Source organism: Schistocerca cancellata, chromosome 5 (assembly GCF_023864275.1).
Source record: "Schistocerca cancellata isolate TAMUIC-IGC-003103 chromosome 5, iqSchCanc2.1, whole genome shotgun sequence".
Taxonomy (NCBI): domain Eukaryota; kingdom Metazoa; phylum Arthropoda; class Insecta; order Orthoptera; family Acrididae; genus Schistocerca; species Schistocerca cancellata.
This window is the reverse complement of record NC_064630.1, coordinates 394,082,572-394,102,529: the sequence shown is the minus strand read 5'-3', so window position 1 is coordinate 394,102,529 and position 19,958 is coordinate 394,082,572. Positions and strand designations below refer to the sequence as shown.

General features: G+C 37.2%; 1 protein-coding gene across 1 annotated transcript in view; it reads left to right on the top strand.

The window, feature by feature from the left end:
- Nucleotides 1-19,958, top strand: part of LOC126188561 (E3 ubiquitin-protein ligase MYCBP2-like) — a gene marked incomplete at its 5' end in the record, with an annotated part of 354,851 nt that overhangs the window by 15,671 nt on the left and 319,222 nt on the right. Inside the window, 5 exons of the mRNA XM_049930160.1 lie at nt 3,940-4,151; nt 5,613-5,790; nt 11,297-11,441; nt 18,413-18,640; nt 19,634-19,886. Of these exons, the coding sequence (XP_049786117.1) occupies nt 3,940-4,151; nt 5,613-5,790; nt 11,297-11,441; nt 18,413-18,640; nt 19,634-19,886 (1,016 nt within the window). The remainder of the gene's footprint in view (nt 1-3,939; nt 4,152-5,612; nt 5,791-11,296; nt 11,442-18,412; nt 18,641-19,633; nt 19,887-19,958) is intronic.

Genomic DNA, 19,958 nt, shown 5'->3' with positions numbered 1-19,958 from the left:
CTGAAGCGACTGTTCACAAACACACAAACGCCGTTCAATGTCTCTTGGTGTCAACTCACACAGGACCCAAGTACCTTCTTTCTGAATCATGCCCATAGCCTTGAAACATTATGAAATGGCTTGCTGTGTCACTCCCACTAATCATGCCAATTCTCCTTGAGTTTGACGTGAGTCTTCAGTCAGCAATGTCTCCAATTCTGCATCTTTGAAAACATTCTCTCTTCCACTACTATGCCGGCCTATGACATTAAAATCACCGTTCTTGAAGCTTTGAAACCACTCACAACATATATACTTTCACTAGTAGCACCTTACCATATGTACTTGAGAGCATGTGATGAAACTCAGCTGTTGGTTTCTTCATATTGAAACAAAACAGTAACACCTCCTGCAAATGAGGAGAATTAGGCGGACACCAATCGACTAATTTTTGAATGAGGTTATGTTAACCGAGGTCCAAGCTAACTGCCTGACGTCTGCGATCTGTTTCTTTCTACTGCTACTTACCATTGTTGCCACCTATCGGCAAACAGCGGAAGCACAGTTGTACACCTTGTAATAATATTATGAAAAGTATGGTACTCAGTAGAGGAGACATTGAGTCACAAAATGAAAAGACTTAATGAATGAAAAGACTGCTATACATTTAAGCTTTTGGCCAAAAAAGAGCCATCTTCCAAAATGGAAAACACACACACATTCAGACAAGCACAACTCACACATGCATGACCATTGTCTCTGGCCACAACAGCCAGAGGCAGTGGTCTTGTGTGTGTGAGTTGTGCTTGTGTGAATGTATGTCTGTATTTTCTGTTTCATAAGAAGATCTTTGGACTGAAAACTTAAATGTATAGCAGTCTTTTAGTTGTGCCTACCTGCGACTCAGAGCTTCCTCTATATGGTGGGTAGCAATCTGTCCTTTTCATAATGTTGTGTTCATTACATCCTGGACTTTCCATTATTAGATGCATGAAACAACGTGGCAGATAGTAGTCCAATGTGATTATATCATGTCCACATTAGTTTATTTAAGACATTAGCAGACTAAACAAATTGAATGGTCAGGTATATTTGTTTGGTAACTGCATAGAATTCGGAATCTGTGAATGCTGATTTTGTGCCTTAGACAGATCTATATTTTCTCTATCATTCATAGTGTAGCTACTGTAACAGCCTAGTGAGTATATGAAAGCAGGTTTCATTATTTGGATAGAAAAAGTCTGTCACATACTCTCAGGACTTGTCTGGTACCCTTAGCTCTGTAGCTGTGAGACTGCCGTTGAGAAGAAATATGCTGTAAGACTCACCTCCTGTCACTCAAGCACTGGATTTATGTTTGGAAAGAGAGGTAATAAAATCTGTCATCAGCAAATTTACAGGTTAAATTTCCATAATTTTTCTGAATTTCTTCCAGTAAATGGTGTGGTGGTTCCTTGGAACAAACAGTAGCAGCCTATTTCCTTTCTTATTCTTTTCTATCTGACCTAGTGCTCCACCTGTATTAAGGCCTTGCTGTGAATGAGCTCTCTCTTTTATTGTGCACACTTATCCTCTTGACAGCAGAAGCAGAACTCTGTAGGCTGGTATCAAGAACTAAAATTTTAACTATTTGATTCTGCTTTCTAGGCTCTCATTCAGGAGAGTTGTGTTTTGAATCACCTTTGTGCCAACCCAGTTCATTTTTTCCATGTATCCACTAAATCATTTCTGACAGATGATGGGACATTTCCTTAAACAAGGCCAGATTCAGTTTCATTCCCTATCCTTCTCCAAGTCAGCTAGCACATCTTTTCCAATGACCTTGTGATGATGGGACTTTAAGGTTCAACCTCCGTTTTTGAGTCGTCATTCTTCTTTTACATGTATGTGGATCCTAACAGTCCTTGAGTTAGGCTATACAAACTGGTTTACTTGTCAATAAACATTTAACCCTCTGCAGAAACTGTGCCTCACCTCTGCCTCAGTGCCCAGATTCTCCACCTGTTGGCGCCCCCATTTTACACACTTTTTTCCTATCATGTATCATTTCACTCATTCACTTTCATTCCATTTATTTTTCTTCTTTTCAGTTAGCTATTCTTTATCACGTGTAATTTAAAAAAGTCTTTTATTTACCACTCTTTCTGTTTCATCTCTCTCACCACTACACCATGGAAGGGACAGTACATCTTGGATTGTCTCTATGTTTACTGAACACGTCGGTGATTTTATACTTTTTTGTGTGTTATTATAATAGTAATAATTTTGTGTGGCTGAAGTTCTTGGTGCAACTCTTACAAGTGTATGCCACTTCAGCGACTTGCATGTCCCTAACCCAGCCCAGTAATCCTACCTGGGAAAAGGGATCTACAGTTTAACATGGAATCTACATCACATGTCATTCCTGTTGAATCTTCACCTTATTGAGAGGTGAAAGCTAGTTTAAAGGCTAGCACTAGACCATCATGCCCAACTGTGTATTATTAATAGCTGTGATGCACCAGTGTTTAGTCTTGTTTATCAGTACTGCTCTGCCCTAGCAATGTTCAGTTCATCTGTCGTTATTGTCATTAGAATTCTTCCTCTCTTTTGTAATTATTATGCTTTCTTAACTTAGCAGACTCAGTGATTATGGCTTCATGTGCTATCCATTTAAATTTTTGTACTTTTGCTTATTTCCTTTTATTCTATTAAAGAAAAAGCTTTGTAAGATCATGACCAATTGTCAACCGTCTTTGTTCACCCAAGGTAATGCTGAATGTCTAATGAGATCTGTCAGAAGAGCATTAAACTTAAACAGTAATGAGTTAGAAAATACAAGGGAGTGCTAAAAAATAATGCCTCCAGATTTTTAATGTGAAAACTCTTACAGCTTTTTAAATAAAACAAGCTTTATGAGCTTCCTGCTTCTTTCTTCTTTGTGGCTACATGTTTATTTCTCAACATAGTCACCTTGACAAACATAGTCACCTTGGCAACAAATACATTTCTTCCAGTGAGAGACAAGTTTTTTGAGATAGCCACTGTAGAATATTTGCCTTTGTTGATGGAGCCACAACCTCACCTCTACTTGCTCCACTTCATCACCATCAAATTCTTTAAGTTTTGCGAACAGATGATCATTGAATGGGGTCGTGTCAGGACTGTATGGAGGATGACCGATGACAGTGAACTCGAGGTGTTAGATTGTTACAGATTTCACAGCACTCGTGTGTGGTCTGGCAGTCTTGTGCTAGAGAGGGTGCTCTACGTGTGGATGATTAGAAACTTGATTACATCATGCTGCTTCTTACACACTGAGATAGTTGTGTTACTCCCCCCTCCGTAAGTTACGTGCTACAATTCAGAGCTGTCTAGTGAAAGTGGGTTGCAGTTGGCGTCAACAAAATGCGAAAGTCGACCAAGTAATATGTACGACAAGTAATACCTCAACCGATATTGAGAACAGAATGAAAAATTTGGAGGCATTACTTTTACACCCTTGTATTTTATTATGAAGACAACAGATTATTTTCCAAAACCAGTCAAAATTTACTCTATTAATATCTTATATCATACATTATGTTGTGGTACATGGCCTGTATAACATCTGGATTGCTCTTTTGCTTTTTAGTGTTAGCATGATATCTTAATAAGGTGCACTACAGTTGTAAAACCTGAACATTCCAACATTTCAGCTGAAGTTAAATTCTAGTACTCTTGTCAGAACGTTACAGCAATATTGCTCGTGCAAACGCCTACATGGTTGCTATAGAAAATATCCTGAAAATGAACCATTCTTATCCTTTCATTCATTTATTGTGTTCATTTCTAAATGTTCTTATCAGTTATTTAAGTAGATTCATTCTACTGGATTAAAAGAAGGAAATGTGAATTATGTTGCCTATGTAGACTTTAATGATGACAATGTAATTTTTCACATGGAAAACTAATTAAATTATGTTGCATCTTTTTATTTAGATCCATAATGATGATGGTGTATGGCTTCGGCTAAGTCAAGATACAGTCCAGCAGTACTGTAGCCATGGGCATGGTGAGGCATGGTGCCTTCAGTACAACCAGCACCTAGGGAAGACATTACTTCTTCCTGTTGAGGAGCCTAAATCCATTCTTGACCAAGTTTTTAAAGAAACAATAATGAGGAAGTTGCCAGATGCTGCACCAAAGGAAATGTAAATGTTTTTATTTTCCTAGTTTTTCTTTGTGTGGTATCTGTTATAAACTTTCCTAAAGTTTTATTTGTTCTACTAGTATGTTTTAAATGTGCAACTATCTCAAATTAAAATAACTCTCCAGTTTGCTATTATTTTACTATGCCTGGTTATTTTAAATTTGTGTGTATCCTTGCAGTGAAAGAAGCACTCTATTTGGAACAGTTAGATATGTGTTGAGCTCTTGTTTATGACTTAGTCACTGTCTGTAGTTTTCTGTGCAATATTCTTAACCCTGTGGCACATAGTGTCCACTACAGTGGACAGCTGTTAATGGTCACTTCTTTGACATTTTCAATCATTCCTGAAGCTGCAAATGCACACAGTTCACTGACATTGGGACTCCCTACTGGTGTTGTCCTGCATGCATTTGCAGCCTCATGACTGATTGAAAATGCCATAAAATTGACCACTATAAGTTGTCCACTGCAGTGAAATTCATGCACCACAGTGATGCAGACACTTTTCCTGAAAATGTGTCGTAACCAATTTAATTCTTAGTCTTGTCACTGTAAATACTCATAGATACACACCTTTGTATCAAAACCACAATTAGTGATTGATGTGATAATTAAATGTTTGAAAATGTCTCCAAATTCATTAGTATTCATATTCAAGAATATCTCAAATGACCTTCCTGTATCACGTTTCTAAATGCAGACTGTCATAAAGTCTGTAACTACCAAAAATCATATGCAGCAGTATTAGGATTGAAACTGCTACATATTATGCTTGTGAACAATTTTTGTTGAAATTCTCCTCAGAGTATAACAACTTACAGAAAATAAAAGACAATTATAAAACCTTTGAAAAATGGAAGCAGCAAGCAACAACACAAACTTTTTTTAAAGAGCTAAAATATCCACACTTTCCTAGCATTAAAAAATACCTCTGATATCCTAATTGCTGCAAAACTGGTTCTACTCTATCTCACAATACCTCATGCATGAAAATGTGTTACTCAATTGTGCATTTGTGTGAGTAAATTGCAAATGAATAGCAAGCATTGAACCATCTGCTACTACAAAAGATTTTAGGGTATGTGTTGTAATTTATTTTAAAAACATGAAGATTCATTTTATGTTGAACTTCTTCTTCACAATATGTGTATCAATACAGGAATTAATTTAAACTGACTAATAAGTAAAAAAATAACTTGATATTTATTCCTTGTTTGTTTGTAACAGTAGCTGCATGACATTCTTGTGAGATTCAGATTAATTACAGAATTTAAAGAAATTTAATAGGTTGGAATTTTTTTATGTGCTGCAATTTGTTATTGTCTAAATATCACATTTGTTTTTGTTATTGAAAAATATTTCAGAGACTAAAAACCATGATAGATGGAGAGAAACCTGTCATAACTAATATTATAGAGAAAAATCACCATTTCATTCTGCTTCAAAAGCAGTTCCGTCAAAGAAAATCTTTGACACACTTTTCAATTTTCAGAGCTGTCAAGTCATCATCTTGTGGCCCAGGAGAATACCAAGTGGTAAAATGTGGAGCATCAGGTCATAATGTTCGAGCACGACCAAGCTTGAAAGCACCTCCAGTAGGCATGCTTGTTCTTGGGAACCAAGTCACCGTTATCAATCATGTAAGTTAGTGGAAAATGCAGGTTTTATATTTTTTATCCTTTTTTGATTCTTATCATTTATTAAAATATATGTGCGTAGTATTGTGAGTTACAGTCATGAGTTTTGTGACACTACAGTCTCAACTTTCACCTGGTGTTTACTTTGGTACCTGCAAGCTGAATTATTGCTCTGCTATCTTCAGTGTAGTTTAAATGTGAACATTTTAGGTTAGGCTTTTCTGTGGCTGTTATTGACATCAAATGAAACAACGAGTTTACTGTTACCAGTCACTGTTTTTTATCTCCGTCATACATTTCAAAGGTTTAAACTTCCTTCATCAAGTGGATTTATATTTGTTAGTATGACACGTGTGTGTTGTGTTAGGATTTTTAGAAGAATTTGTGACACTGTCTAGTGGAGAAACAAAACACTTCATCAGAACATCTTCTTTTGACAAAAAACTAAACTTATATCTAAAATAAGTAAAATAGAAAACCTCCAGTGGTCACAGTTTCCTTTCGCTGTCAAAACCATCACATGTATGTGTCATGTTTTGTGGGGTGTGAAAACTGTTAAGTCCGAGGATCACATAGCAAAAGAGAAACATTATCACAAAGTACAAAGAATATACGCCATAACAACATTGTTATAGAATAAATTTTAAAGGATTTTGGAGATCTGTGTTTTGAGGTGTTGAATACATGTGTTGGAATTAATATTTCAGGTGGTTTATAAATCCGATTCTGTCAAGTTGATATAGCTTAAATTTCATACTCGTTTACATAATCAGATGACATGTTGCAAACTTTAAGTACATGTACCGATGGTGTGTACATGTACGAAGCTGACATCCTACCATGTCGTCTGGGTGTCACTTTGTATTATTGGGACTCACAGGTGCTGTCCTGATGCATGTAATGAGCAGTACAAGCAGTGAATGACCTACTTGGTGCAGTGAGCTTTGAAGCTCAGTATCCACTCATTAAGAGAGGCATGGTTTCCTCATAAGCTTTCTGTGCCTAGTAAATCATTGACATTAAGGAAGAACTGTACATGATGATTCACCCAGGACTGATCGAAACATGTTCAAAGAATGACATGATTTTCACATTGGTGTCTGATGTCTTTTCAGCAGTAATTATGATGCTTTCCTTGACTAAGTAACTGTGGTGATAATCTAAGCTACTTTTAATGGCCCCCTACTATTATTATATGACACTGTTAAAGATTTTTTTACCAAGGAGCCTATATTACATGTAAAATCACTGGGTCCAGCTTTCGGTGTAAAAACAACAGTGAATTGATACTCCTTACCTAGGGAGCCTCGTATCAGGTCTGACCTTCCCATACCGTGACTGCTGTGAGGAATCGGGACTTTTTTGTTGTCTTACTGATATCTTTGTTCTGCAATTAATTGATGGCTTTATCAAGTTGTGACAGATTTGCAAATATTTTTGATTATTCTGCACATTTTTATCAATATATTTTGCAGTACTGGAATGTTTGTTTGCTAGCTTTTTGTAGCTGAATATTACTTTTCGAGCAATTTGTTTCATCGCTATTACATGTTTTATTATTGCATACTTGTGTAGATTTGAATTTTGAATACTTATTTCAATACCTACATGTTCACAGTTTTTAATATTTGAATTTTTACCGTATTTGCGAGGCAGGATTCTTTGCACTTCCAAGTCATCACTGTCTTGATATTTTCTATGACTGAGGGATCGATTTTTGTACAAAGGAAATGGCGCAGTGTGTTGCATTACCAGTATTGAACCCTATTTCTGAAATTTTTTGGCACTTTTTACACTTTTTATCAATTACTAGGGAATTATTTCATTCAGTTTGCCTTCTAATCTTAGACAAAACATCATATATATATTTTAATACTTCCAAGTTTGTGTAGTAAAGTCATAATGATTTTATTCATGCAGTTTTACATGCAAATATTTTTCACAACATTTTCAAACATAGCAAGATTTTCTGATTCAGGCTGGTACCTATACAGCTGTAATGATGAACCATTCAGCATTTTATGCACAAGGTTGCTGTCTTCATTTTCTACAATTGCAATTATTCGAGCTTATCTTTCTGTGTGCCATACTCTAATGATTAGTATGTGATGCGGATGCTGCACACGAGTTCTTGGTTCCATTTTGCTACACTTTGTACTGCTTTCATCAATTGCTTTATTTAATAATACAACTTGAAATACATTATCTGTCATCATGGATTTAAAATTTTTGGCACTTTACACACTTTTCCTCACAGTTTCCAACTTTATTTATAGCTCTGTTATGTACCAAACTAACACCCACTGCTGTCTTAAACTAATAGGGTCACTATTAAATGGTAATGAGGATAAAATGACAGCCATTGTCTGCTGTGGTTACATTGTGTGGTGCCATAGAATCTGCATGTGACCCTGTTCATTCTACGGGTTGCACACCAAAAAAGAGAAGTTCAATGATAAAAACGTTTGTTAAGAGCTGCAATGAACTTTGCAAAAAATGGGTAAGTAATTTCCTTGATACTAGTGTCAAGACTGTGAAAAGGTGCTATTTCTCCTCCACTAAAAGTGTAAACATTATTGAACTGGTTTCGGGCTCATGTCACAAACAATGATTTACTAGATTTTACCATTGTCTTCCTAGTGTATTGAAATTTGAGAATCATTAATTAAGAAATCTGTATCCTTTTAGTTAATGGTGAATGTGATAGAACTTCCAAATAAGTCTTAAAACTGTATGCTGAAAAGTATTCTAGTAGGTGACTTATTTCACGACAAACAGGTAATAAGAGATGGTTTACATGATGAGCCATGATGAAGAAAAGCCTTCTATGTACAAAACAATGCAAGAATGTGTTCCAACATATGTTTTTAAAAACACTCATGCTAATTCATGAAATAGTGTGACTGAATTTGGAATGAGTCAGTCACATATCCTAACATAAGTTTCGTTCTTTCCATCAGTCATCATGAGCAGTTGTAAAGTGATTTCCAACAGTGGTGCTTGTTTTGTAGATTTATGTTGATGTCTGTAAGAGAAGATAGATTTTTCTTGAAAAAGATACTGTTTATTGATGAAACTACATCACCATGTGCATATAATTTTACACTATGCATTAGTAGGCAGTACTAACGAATCCTCGTTGGCTCCACAAAGTTAATTGTAGTTTTAGAAGAGTATAAATGTGTGGTGTCAAATACTTGGTGACTTCATTGCACCATGTTTTATTGATAAGACAGTATATGGCTGACAATTTAGACAAAGTCATTTTGCCAGCTATTCTTGAAATTGCACCCATAGCTAGAATATATGGCTTTAGCATGAGGGGTGTTCTACACATTTTACTTCGACATCATGACAGAGATAAATACACCTAAAGCAACAGAGGGGATATGGTGGCATTGTTAGATTGTGTGCATACTTTCCAGATTTCATGCCAATGAATTTTTTCTTCTGTGTAGAATTTTGGAAAACACAATGTATAAGACTGTACCATTGACACTGGAAAATTTGAAGAGACACATTGTGGAAGCCATTGGCTGGATTTAGGAAAAAATCTGTTCGATCTCTTGTTCGCTCCCTGGATGATTGTTTACTGTTATGTGTTAGTATTGCTGGAAATCATATTGAGCATTTAATTTGACAATAAATTGTCTGTGCTGTTTTAAAAATATTTTGTACATTTATGTAGATGCGTGATTGCCCTTAATATATATTTTCCTGCAACTGTTTATGTTATTTACCTCATGAAACCTGAAATCAGTCCAAAAAAATTAAATTAATCCAGAAAAAACCTTATTTGGAGTATTTAAAATCCTGGTGATGTAAGTCATTATTTTCCTGTTTGGGGAAACTGACATGTTTATTGTATTGGTTAAAATAGCCCTTAACATTTTATTTGTCAAAATAATCCATGAGACATTAATAAATAAAATGGCATGGTGTTTTTTAACAGATGTACTAAAAGCATCAGTTTCTCCACATCAGTAAGTAGAATGGGTATATTTTTTCTTTAATGGTATGGATGCTCTTCGGCTTCCTCATAAGGTATGCACACTTCAGTAGCTTCCTAAGATGCATTTATATAGTTTATACCAGTGCGCGATTTGTTGTGTGTATCATTTGCCTTAGCTAACACATTTATTTTGTTCTCTTGTGGTAATGTTCCTTAAGTTTGAACAGACTGCCAGTCATATTCTAAATAAAACAGCAGATGGTGAACATTTCCGAGAAGACTTTGACTAGCACAGATCAATAGGAATGCAATCCAGCAAACTGTTTATTATTCAGAAACTACTACTTCTTCATTAGTGAAAAGAATGAAAAACCGTTTAAGTGGTAATGCTGTTGAGGTAATATGATCAATAGGTATGCAAGTAAGGGTACAAAAAGACATTAACAGCATGTTATATAGTTCCTTTGCTGAATTAATATCAGAGTATTGAGGTGGACAGAATTAATCAGATATCATCATTCTAACTCACAGTTTTCAGCTGTGTACAACACACCTTTCTCCCCCTTCATTGGGCCATCTTAACACTGTGCAGTTTTATACGCACATTTAATGTTCTATAATTTAACTTTTTTATTGCATAATGCCTTTTAACTACTGTATTTGCCTCAATATAAGCTGTACCCAAATATAAGCCATACTCTTTAAATTTTGAGGAGGAGGGGGGGGGGGGGGGAGATAAACTCAGTGGAGAAAAATTTATGCTACATTACCCATTTACAAAAACAATTCACAATGCAGTTGTGCTTACTCACATTTTTATGATGCAATGTGGATAAATTACATAGAAGTACCAGCCCTCTAACTGTGGTTGTCACTGATGATTTATTTTATTTTATTTATTTACATGTCAAGTTCTGTAGGACCAGATTAAGGAGCAAATCTCCAAGATTATGGAGCGTATCAGTACATGAAATTACAACATAAAAGTAATAACAGGTAAAAAAAGTAATAACAGGTAAAAACCGTTCATTGTATTTGTTTTATCACTGTCAATGTTTTCATCATTTCCCTTCCAAAGTTTGTTGTCCTCAGTATTATACATATCATTTATTGAAAAATACTTCCTGAAAGTTTTTTTAATAGATATACTCTTTGCCCGATGAATAACTGCAACTTTGAAATGTGCTTTAGAACTGCACTGTAGTCCAAAGTTTGTTTATAATTTGATGTTAGGATTCGTTGATGAAATTTACCTCTTTAGTAGAGAAAAATTGTGCCTGTCCTGTCCTGTCAGGTAAAGTAGCTTTACTATGAGTACAATGATAACTGTCAACAATTGAAGATGGTTACATTGCTACCTTATATACATTTATTGATTTCACGTTAAAGAATGAGCACTGCAATTGAAGTTCCGTGATGTGTAAAAATATCTACATTTGTAGTGCCACACACATGAGCTGCACACTATTTCTTTTTGGACAAATTTTGAGGAATAGGTCATTACGGTACAATTATTTTTGTTGTATAAATTTATTGTGATTACCCATTTATTTTCAGGTTGTAAATGCTGAGGGGACGTGGGTGCAGCTCGACAAGGAAACTATGAGGAAATTCTGTTTCAATACAGATGGTGAGGCTTGGTCTCTGGCACTCAGCAGAACTGACGTAATTTATCTGAAAAAGGAAGGTCAAGTGGACAGTGGTAAGTGAAACATTTTGGGCAAACTTAAAAACTAGTGTGAAACATAATTTACCCATTGCTTTGAAAAAGTAATCTCACGAAGGACTCCATTCCAAAGAAACTGGGTAACTGAAACTCTTCAGTTTCACGGACCACAAATATTTTAATATGATAATTAATTGTATCCATCATGATTTTCTACTCTTATGTGTAGTTAAATGAAGATCAGATGACATAACAGGAATGTCACCTTTTTAAACAATCAAAGTTACCTTTTTAAAAAATTCAGTTTTGGTTATTGTTATGGAAAGATGTGCATGGACGGGGTAAAGGTAAGCTGTTGCCATAGATCTGAAGCATCGAATAAATAGCAGGCAGATGAACAAGATTGAAATCAAGCTAAGCTTTCAGGCAGTGTTCTTTCTTGAACCTAATGGGCTAACAAATGTGCACATGTGGCTACATTATCCATGTGGTGCAGCCCCAGTGAGCAGATAATAGATGTAATGCAAAAGTAAAAGATATTATGACTGTCACAGTGCATTCAGATATCCTGTTAAGGAATATTAAAGAGTAAAAATTGGAATATTCTTTTCCTGTGCATTGCTATCGACCTACTCCAGATAAAGTGCAATACACATGGTACTCTTACATGATGTAATTACTTCATAGTTAACAAAGAAAAAAATTTTATTAGTGCATTTGTATCCTTCTCTTCATTTACTATGTACATTAAATCATTTTGAACTGCTGATTTGAGCCCCAATGCAGTCTGATTGTACAGCGCAAACGTCTGATCCAATCCCTGGACTCAGTTATAGACCATTTGCTGTCTCCAGTTAATCAGTTAGTGAATTCATTCCCTTCCTTGAAACTCTGCAGGAACAATGCAGGTTATTACTCAGAACTAATCAAGTTTATTCCTTTGACCAAAGCAGTTTCCAGTTACCACTTAGCTCTATGAGCTAACGTGGTTGTTATCAAAAAGTGCCCCTCAGCAAGGTTGAGACACAAACTAATTTCTTCATTGGCTCCATTCACATTAACCACTTATAAGAGAAATCATAACTGCGTCTTTATTTTCCCTGTACTCATTTATATCCGTACTTTGTAATTTCTGTAGATTAAAACAGTCATTTTAAGAAAATAAAATCTGCCAACAAAACTGTGATCATCAGTTTACACCCCATACGATTCCAAACCCAAACAACTTCACTCCATGGAGTCCCACAAACCTTACTCAGTGTATTATTTTCTGAACCAAGTAAGTCTGTAATCAGGCCCAGAGATCCACTTGTTGCCACCATTTCATTCTCTGCCAGTGATGTCATTCAGATGTGATATGGAGGGCCATGGGTCAGCACTCTGCTCTTCCTGCCAATATCAACTCTACAGATCCTGGAGTGTCTGCTTCTCATTGAGACAACTCCTTAACTGACATTATGAGGTTGAGTGCATTCTGTTCCAGATCTCTGACCAAGAAAAAATCCCTGGCAATGCTGGAACTGAACCTGGGTCTACTGCATATATTCAGATGTGTTGGTTTCATAGATACAGAAGCAAACTCAATTCTGGAACAGCTATTGGAAATTGTGCAACATATATCCTTCCAGCCAGTGAACTGATTGATTTTTGCCTCAGTTCAAACTTTGTTATTGGTTTTGCACCATCCTCCTCTAATTGTACTTCTCTACTTAGTGCTGACTTTAGGTCTAACTGCAGTTATGTACATCATAACATGCAGGGAAGTTTTCACTGATGCCATGGCAAAATCCTTTGTTGCATAAGCTAGCTCAGAAACTTGTAATAAAACCTTCACTAGAAACCTATTGAAAGCCAACCACATTTCAGATTAGGAAAATTCACACTCTGCTTATGTTTATCAATAAAGGAAATATTATTACCTGTGATAAATTGAGTACATGTTGCTTACAGGGTGTCAATTATTGAACTATATGAAAAAAAATGTAAATTAGTTACAAATTAGGGCAAGCACACACTTTATTAAACGTGTAAACATCACTGCAGATATTCAGATTTAGGTTATGACATGTTTAATATGCCTGCCAACATTGTCGATGATGTGGCGCAGATGAATAGCAAAATTCTACACGACCAGTTGAAGTGTCAAAACATCGATGCTGTTGATGACCTCCTGAATGGCTGTTTTCAGCTCAGCAATGGTTTTGGGGTTATTGCTGTACACCTTGTCTTTAATATAATCCTACAAAATGGAGTTGCATGTGTTAAGGTCCAGAAAATATGGTGGCCAATCAAGATCCGTGTCAGTGTCCTCTGGGTATTCCAGAGCCAGAATGCAGTCCCCAAAGTGCTGCTCCAGGACATCAAGCACTCTCCTGCTTCAATGGGGTTGATCCGTCTTGCATCAACCACATTTTGTCAAAATCAGGGTCCTTTGGATAATGAGAATGAAATAATCTTTCAAAACTTTCATGTACCATTCAATAGTCACTGTGCCATCAAGGAATATCACACAGATCATTCTGTGACTGAACATAGCACACCACAGTGACCTGTTGAGTGCGAAGGGGCTTCTCGATCGTGAAAGGTGGATTCTCAGTCCCCCAAATGTGCCAGTTTTCCTTATTGATGAACCCATCCAAATCAAAGTGTGCTTCATTGCTAAAAAGAGCCACACATGTGCATACTAATTCCCATCATGCGCTGTGGCCAACCATACAGTTTGAACACCCTAATGCAAACTGTTCAGAAGTTAAAGACAACTTTATTTCATATAGTTCAATAATTGTCACCTTGTATGTGTTCCACAACTTGTGGTTCTATACATATCTTTTAATATTTTTGTAGGATGTTTAATGTTCTGGAAACTAAATGATGCAGCCCCATTGTCACATCAAAAGCAAGAATATTTTTATGCTGCCATGTATCTCATAAAACTGTGATAGCTCTCAGTTTGCAGCATTGTCCCCAGAACTGACAATGGCCCTTTGGTTCAAGTGGAAGGACTGAACCAGAGAATTTGATAAGCTAAGCTGCAACTTTCTGGCCTTGTGCCATAATTGGATCCTTCTATCGCCCACCAGACTCATCTCCTGATGTAACCGAAAACTTAAGAGAAAACCTCAGTTCACTTGTACATATGTTCCCCAATCGTGTTGTAATCATTGATGGAGAGTTTAGTCCTACAATAATCAATTGGGAAAATTACAATTTTGTTAGCGGTGGGCGTGACAAGTTATCCTGTGAAACATTACTAAATGCCCTCTCTTAAAACTACTTAGAACAGATGCATTAGATCCCCACTCATGGTGGAAATATATTGGATCTAGTGGCAGCAAGTAGACCTTATCTCTTTGAGGATGGCTGCATGGGAACTGGTATTAGTGGCTATGAGGTGATTGTGGCAGCAATGATTACTGAATCACAAAGGACAACTGAAACAAGCAGAAAGATATATACGTTCAGTAAACTGTATAAAAAATCAGTAGTGTCATATCTCAGTGAGGAACTTCAAACTTTCAGCACAGGGCAGGAGCATGTAGAGGAACTATGGCTCAAGTGTAAAAGAGTAGTTGACCAAGTGCTTGAACCATGTACCTAGTAGAACAATTCATAATAGGAGGGACCCTCTGTGGTATACAGTAACTATAAAGAAATTTCTAAAGAAACAGAGTTTACTGCATAACAGGTGTAAAACAAATTGTATGGCTATAGATAGAGAGATGCTGAATGAAATGAATTAAGCTGTCAAGAGAGTAATGAATAAACCCATCAGTGGCTTCCATAGCAGAATATAGTCAAATGATCTTTCACAAAATCCAAAGAAATTCTGATTGTGCCTAAAGGCTGTTTGTGGCACCAGATATAATGTCTAGTCCCTAGCGAATGAGACAGGAACTGAAATTGAGGGTAGCAAAGCAATAGTTGAAACGCTTAACTCCATTTTCAAATGCTTCTTTACAAAGGAAGACTCAGGAGAATTGCCCAATTTAATCCTTGTACCACTGGAAAGATGAGCGAAATAAGTATGTGTCAGTGGTGTTGAGAACCAACTGAAATTGTTAAAATTGAATAAATTTCCAGGGCCCAATGGAATCCCTTGTCAGATTCCATACTGAATTTGTGGCTGAGTTTGGCCATTTTCTAATGAGATCACTTGAACAAAAAACCATGCCCAGTCCTTGGAAAAAAGCACAGATCACAGCCATCTGCAAGGAAGGTAACAGAAGTGATCTGCAAAACTACCATCCAGTATCCTTGACATCGATTTGTTGTAGGAGCTTAGAACATTTTCTGAGCTGAAACATAATGAGGTATCTCGAACAGAATGAGCTCCTCCATATCAACCAGCATGGATATCAAAAACATCAGTCATGTTAAACCCAAACCGCACTTTTCTCACATGACGTTCTGAAAGTTTTGGATCTAGGCAGGCAGGTAGATGCAGTATTTTGTGATTTATGAAAAGCATTTGGCTCAGTACCACACTTATGCTTATTGTCAAAATTATGATCATATGGTATGTCTAGTGAAGTTCGAGAATGGGAGGATGCAGCATGTTGTCTTGGATGTCAGATGTAGAAGTAACTTTGGATGTGTCCCAGGGAAGTATGTTGGGATCTTTGCTGTTCATTTTGTATATTAATGACTTTGTAGACGATATTGATAGTAATCTCAGGCTTTTTGAAGATGATGCAGTTATCTGTAATGAAGTACTGTCTGAAAGAAGCTGCATAAATAGTTGGTCAGATCTTGATAAGATTTCAGAGAGGTACAAAGATTGTCAGCTTACTTTAAATGTACATAATTGTAAAATTGTGTACTTCAGAAAATGGAAAAAATGTAGTATCCTGTAATATTAATGAGTCACTGTTGGAATCGGCCAATTCGTACAAATACCTGAGTGTAACACTTTGTTGGAATGATCACATAGGCTAAGTCATGGGTAAAGCAGGTGGTAGACTTCAGTTTATTAGTAGAATATTGGTGAGGTGCAATCAGTCTACAAAGGAGATCGCTTACAAATCACTCATGTGGCCGGTTATAGAATATTGCTCAAGTGTGTGGGTCCCATACCAAATAGGACTTTAGCGGATATTGAACATATACAGAGAAGGGCAGTGCAAATAGTCACATATATGTTTGATCCATGAGAGAGTGTCACAGAGATACTGAAAAACTGAACTGGCAGACTCTCGAAGATAGACGTAAACTATCCCGAGAAAGTATACTAAGTTACAAGAACCGTCTTTAAATGATGACTCTAGAAATGTACTACAACCTGCTAAGTATTGCACCGATAGGGATTGTGGGGATAAGATTAGAATAGTTGGAGCATTCACAGAGGCATTTAAACAATCATTCTCCCTGCATTGCATATGTGAATGGAATGGGAAGAAACCAAAATAACAGGTGCAATGGGACGTATCCTCTGCTGCGCATTTCATGGTGGTTTGCAGAGTGTAGCTGTAGGTGTAGATGTAGATAAAGAATGTTTGTTAAATGTCAGGTCCTTGTAAACAACAATGAGCCAGAACATTATCGCCACCTACCCAATAGTTGGTACGTCCACCTCTGGCACAGGTAACAGCAGTGATGCATCATGGCATGGAAGTACTGAGGCCTTAAATTCCGGGGAGGTGGCAATGAGCTCTGATGCCACGTTCAATCATATCCCAGACGTGGTCGATCATGTTCAAATCTGGCATGTTGGGAGGGTCAGCACATCAATTGGGGCTCGCCTCTGTGTTCCTTGAACCACTCCATCACACTCTTGGCCTTGTGACGTGACACATTATCTTGTTGAAAAATGCCACTGCCATCGGGAAACACGATTGTTGTGAAGGGGTGTATGTGGTCTGCAACCATTTTATGATACCCCTTGGCTATCATGTGCCTTACATGAGCTTCACTGGACCCGTGTATACCATGAATGTTCTCCAGAACATAATGGACCTGCTGCCAGCTTGTCTCTGTCCTGAAGTATGGGTGTCAAGGAGCTGTTCCTCTGGAAGATTACGAAATTGTATTATTGGTGATATTTGTTTTATGGACATTAGGCCGTGCTCCAAAGCATAATTCTCTGCCTAACATCATCTTCCAATCCTGGAGATGTCATTGGAGGCTTCAACGATTGATGAAGAAGGTATCAGGATGTATCGGACACACTGCCACTGCACCAACATCCATTGCCGATGGTCACATGCCCATTTAAGTCATAGTTGCCAATGTTGTGGTGTTAACATTGACGCATGCATGGATCGTTGGCTACAGAGGCCCAACATTTGTTTTGTGTACTGTGTGTTCTGCACACTTGTACTCTGCCCTGCATTAAAGTCAGATGTTAGTTCTGCCATAGTTCACCAACTGTCCTGTTTTATCAGTCTGCCCAGCCTACAACGTATGGCATCTATAATGAGGGGTGGCCACCCAATCCCACAATGTCTGTACATGGTTTCACCACGTGACAGCACTCCTCAAACACCTGACAAATTGTACAGTTTCCAAAGTGCTCATGCTGAGCCTCTGGGCCATCATAATCTTCCCTTAGTCAAACTTAGATAGATCGCACACCTTTCCCATTCTACACAAGGACAGCACACTCACTGATACTACATGCATTGTGCATGTGTCTGATTGGCAGTCATTTCTTGCCAGGTGACGCTGCTATCACCTGGATGGATTTATATCAAACATAGGTCAGTGTTCATAAGGTACTGGCTGATCAGTGTGTATATAGGATATTTTATATCTGTTTAATATATGTATATTGACTGTCTAAATACAGTCAAATAAACCCATTAGAGAAACTGCTAAGATCTCAAAATTATGGACTGGCACTAATCCCTTGGCAATTAGCAGTTTGGGTACTTTTTAGTTGCATCACTGATGGTTCAAGTTATAACAGAAATCAGTAAATATTTTCATCTTTGTGTTAATAGTTCTAAGGAAAGTGATGTAGACTGTGATTTTGCATGTTTATATAATATAGGAATTGATTTCTGTTACAGAACAAATGGAAATGCAGTCACATACCACAGAAAATATATTTTCTTCTCCGAAGCGAGGATTTGATTTTTCACAAAACACTAGTTCTTCACTCTTTAGTAGCTCAGAGGGCGCAGGATTCAACTTTGCCTCACCATTACCATCAAGCAAGGATTCATCTGCTCCTGGATCATCAGCAAGCAGCACAAATCCATTTGTCTTTGGCTCTACATCTTATTTAGATACCAAAGGTGATGATTCATTGAGCAAAAGTTGAAGAATGTCCTTATTTGTATTTATAACAACGGAAACAATCAATTATTGATAAAAATATTTAATTGTATGAATATAATAGAGGGAAACATTCCACGTGGGAAAAATATATTTAAAAAACAAAGATGATGTGGCTTACCAAACGAAAGCGCTGGCAGGTTGATAGACACACAAACATGCACACAAAATTCAAGCTTTCGCAACAAACGGTTGCTTCATCAGGAAAGAGGGAAGGAGAGGGAAAGACGAAAGGATGTGGGTTTTAAGGGAGAGGGTAAGGAGTCATTCCAATCCTGGGAGCGGAAAGACTTACCTTAGGGGGAAAAAGGGACAGGTATACACTCGCACACACACACATATCCATACGCACATACACAGACACAAGCAGACATTTGAAAAGGCAAAGAGTTTTCCCCCTAAGGTAAGTCTTTCCACTCCCGGGATTGGAGTGACTCCTTACCCTCTCCCTTAAAACCCACATCCTTTCATCTTTCCCTCTCCTTCCCTCTTTCCTGATGAAGCAACCGTTGGTTGCGAAAGCTTGAATTTTGTGTGTATGTTTGTGTTTGTTTGTGTGTCTATCAACCTGCCAGCGCTTTCGTTTGGTAAGTCATATCATCTTTGTTTTTTAGATATAAAATATTTAATTGGATAGATAAAAGAACAAGCGGTGGCAGAACACACAAACATAAAAGACTGTTGTGATTGGCAAGCTTTCGAAGCCAGTGGCCATTGGCTTTGAAAGATTGCCAATCACAACAGTCTTTTATGTGTGTGTATTCTGCTGCCGTTTGGTGAGTAGATTTTTTATCTTCTTTATATTTAGATATTTTATGCCAGGTAGCAAGTTAATGGTGTTTTGGAATAGGTGATGTTTTCATGTGTTATCTCTAGGCAGCCATCGACTTTGTAAATTTACAGTGAAATAAATTTGTTGGTAATGTACCTTGATGGTTTTCTGTCTGTGGCAGTGATGACTGTGGTCCAGCCAGTGAAACCTGCAGTGGTAGAAGGACAACCGGTAGTGCAAGACAGACTCGAAGCAAAGGCTACTAGTTCAGTCACAGCACTACAGTCTTCAAATGACCTCACTAGAGAGCATGAGAAAGAAAAGGAGAAGGAAAAAGAGAAGGACAAAGAGAGTAGTAAGTTTGCTGCTTTGCAGAAGTGGCTGAAGGGTGAGGAGGGTCGTCATACATCAGAGAAACGAGGCTCACCAGGAAGGTTTGTTGAAAATAAAAATAACCTTTGAAATTTCCAATGCTGTTGAGTGATAAGACTTTGCCATCACTTGAG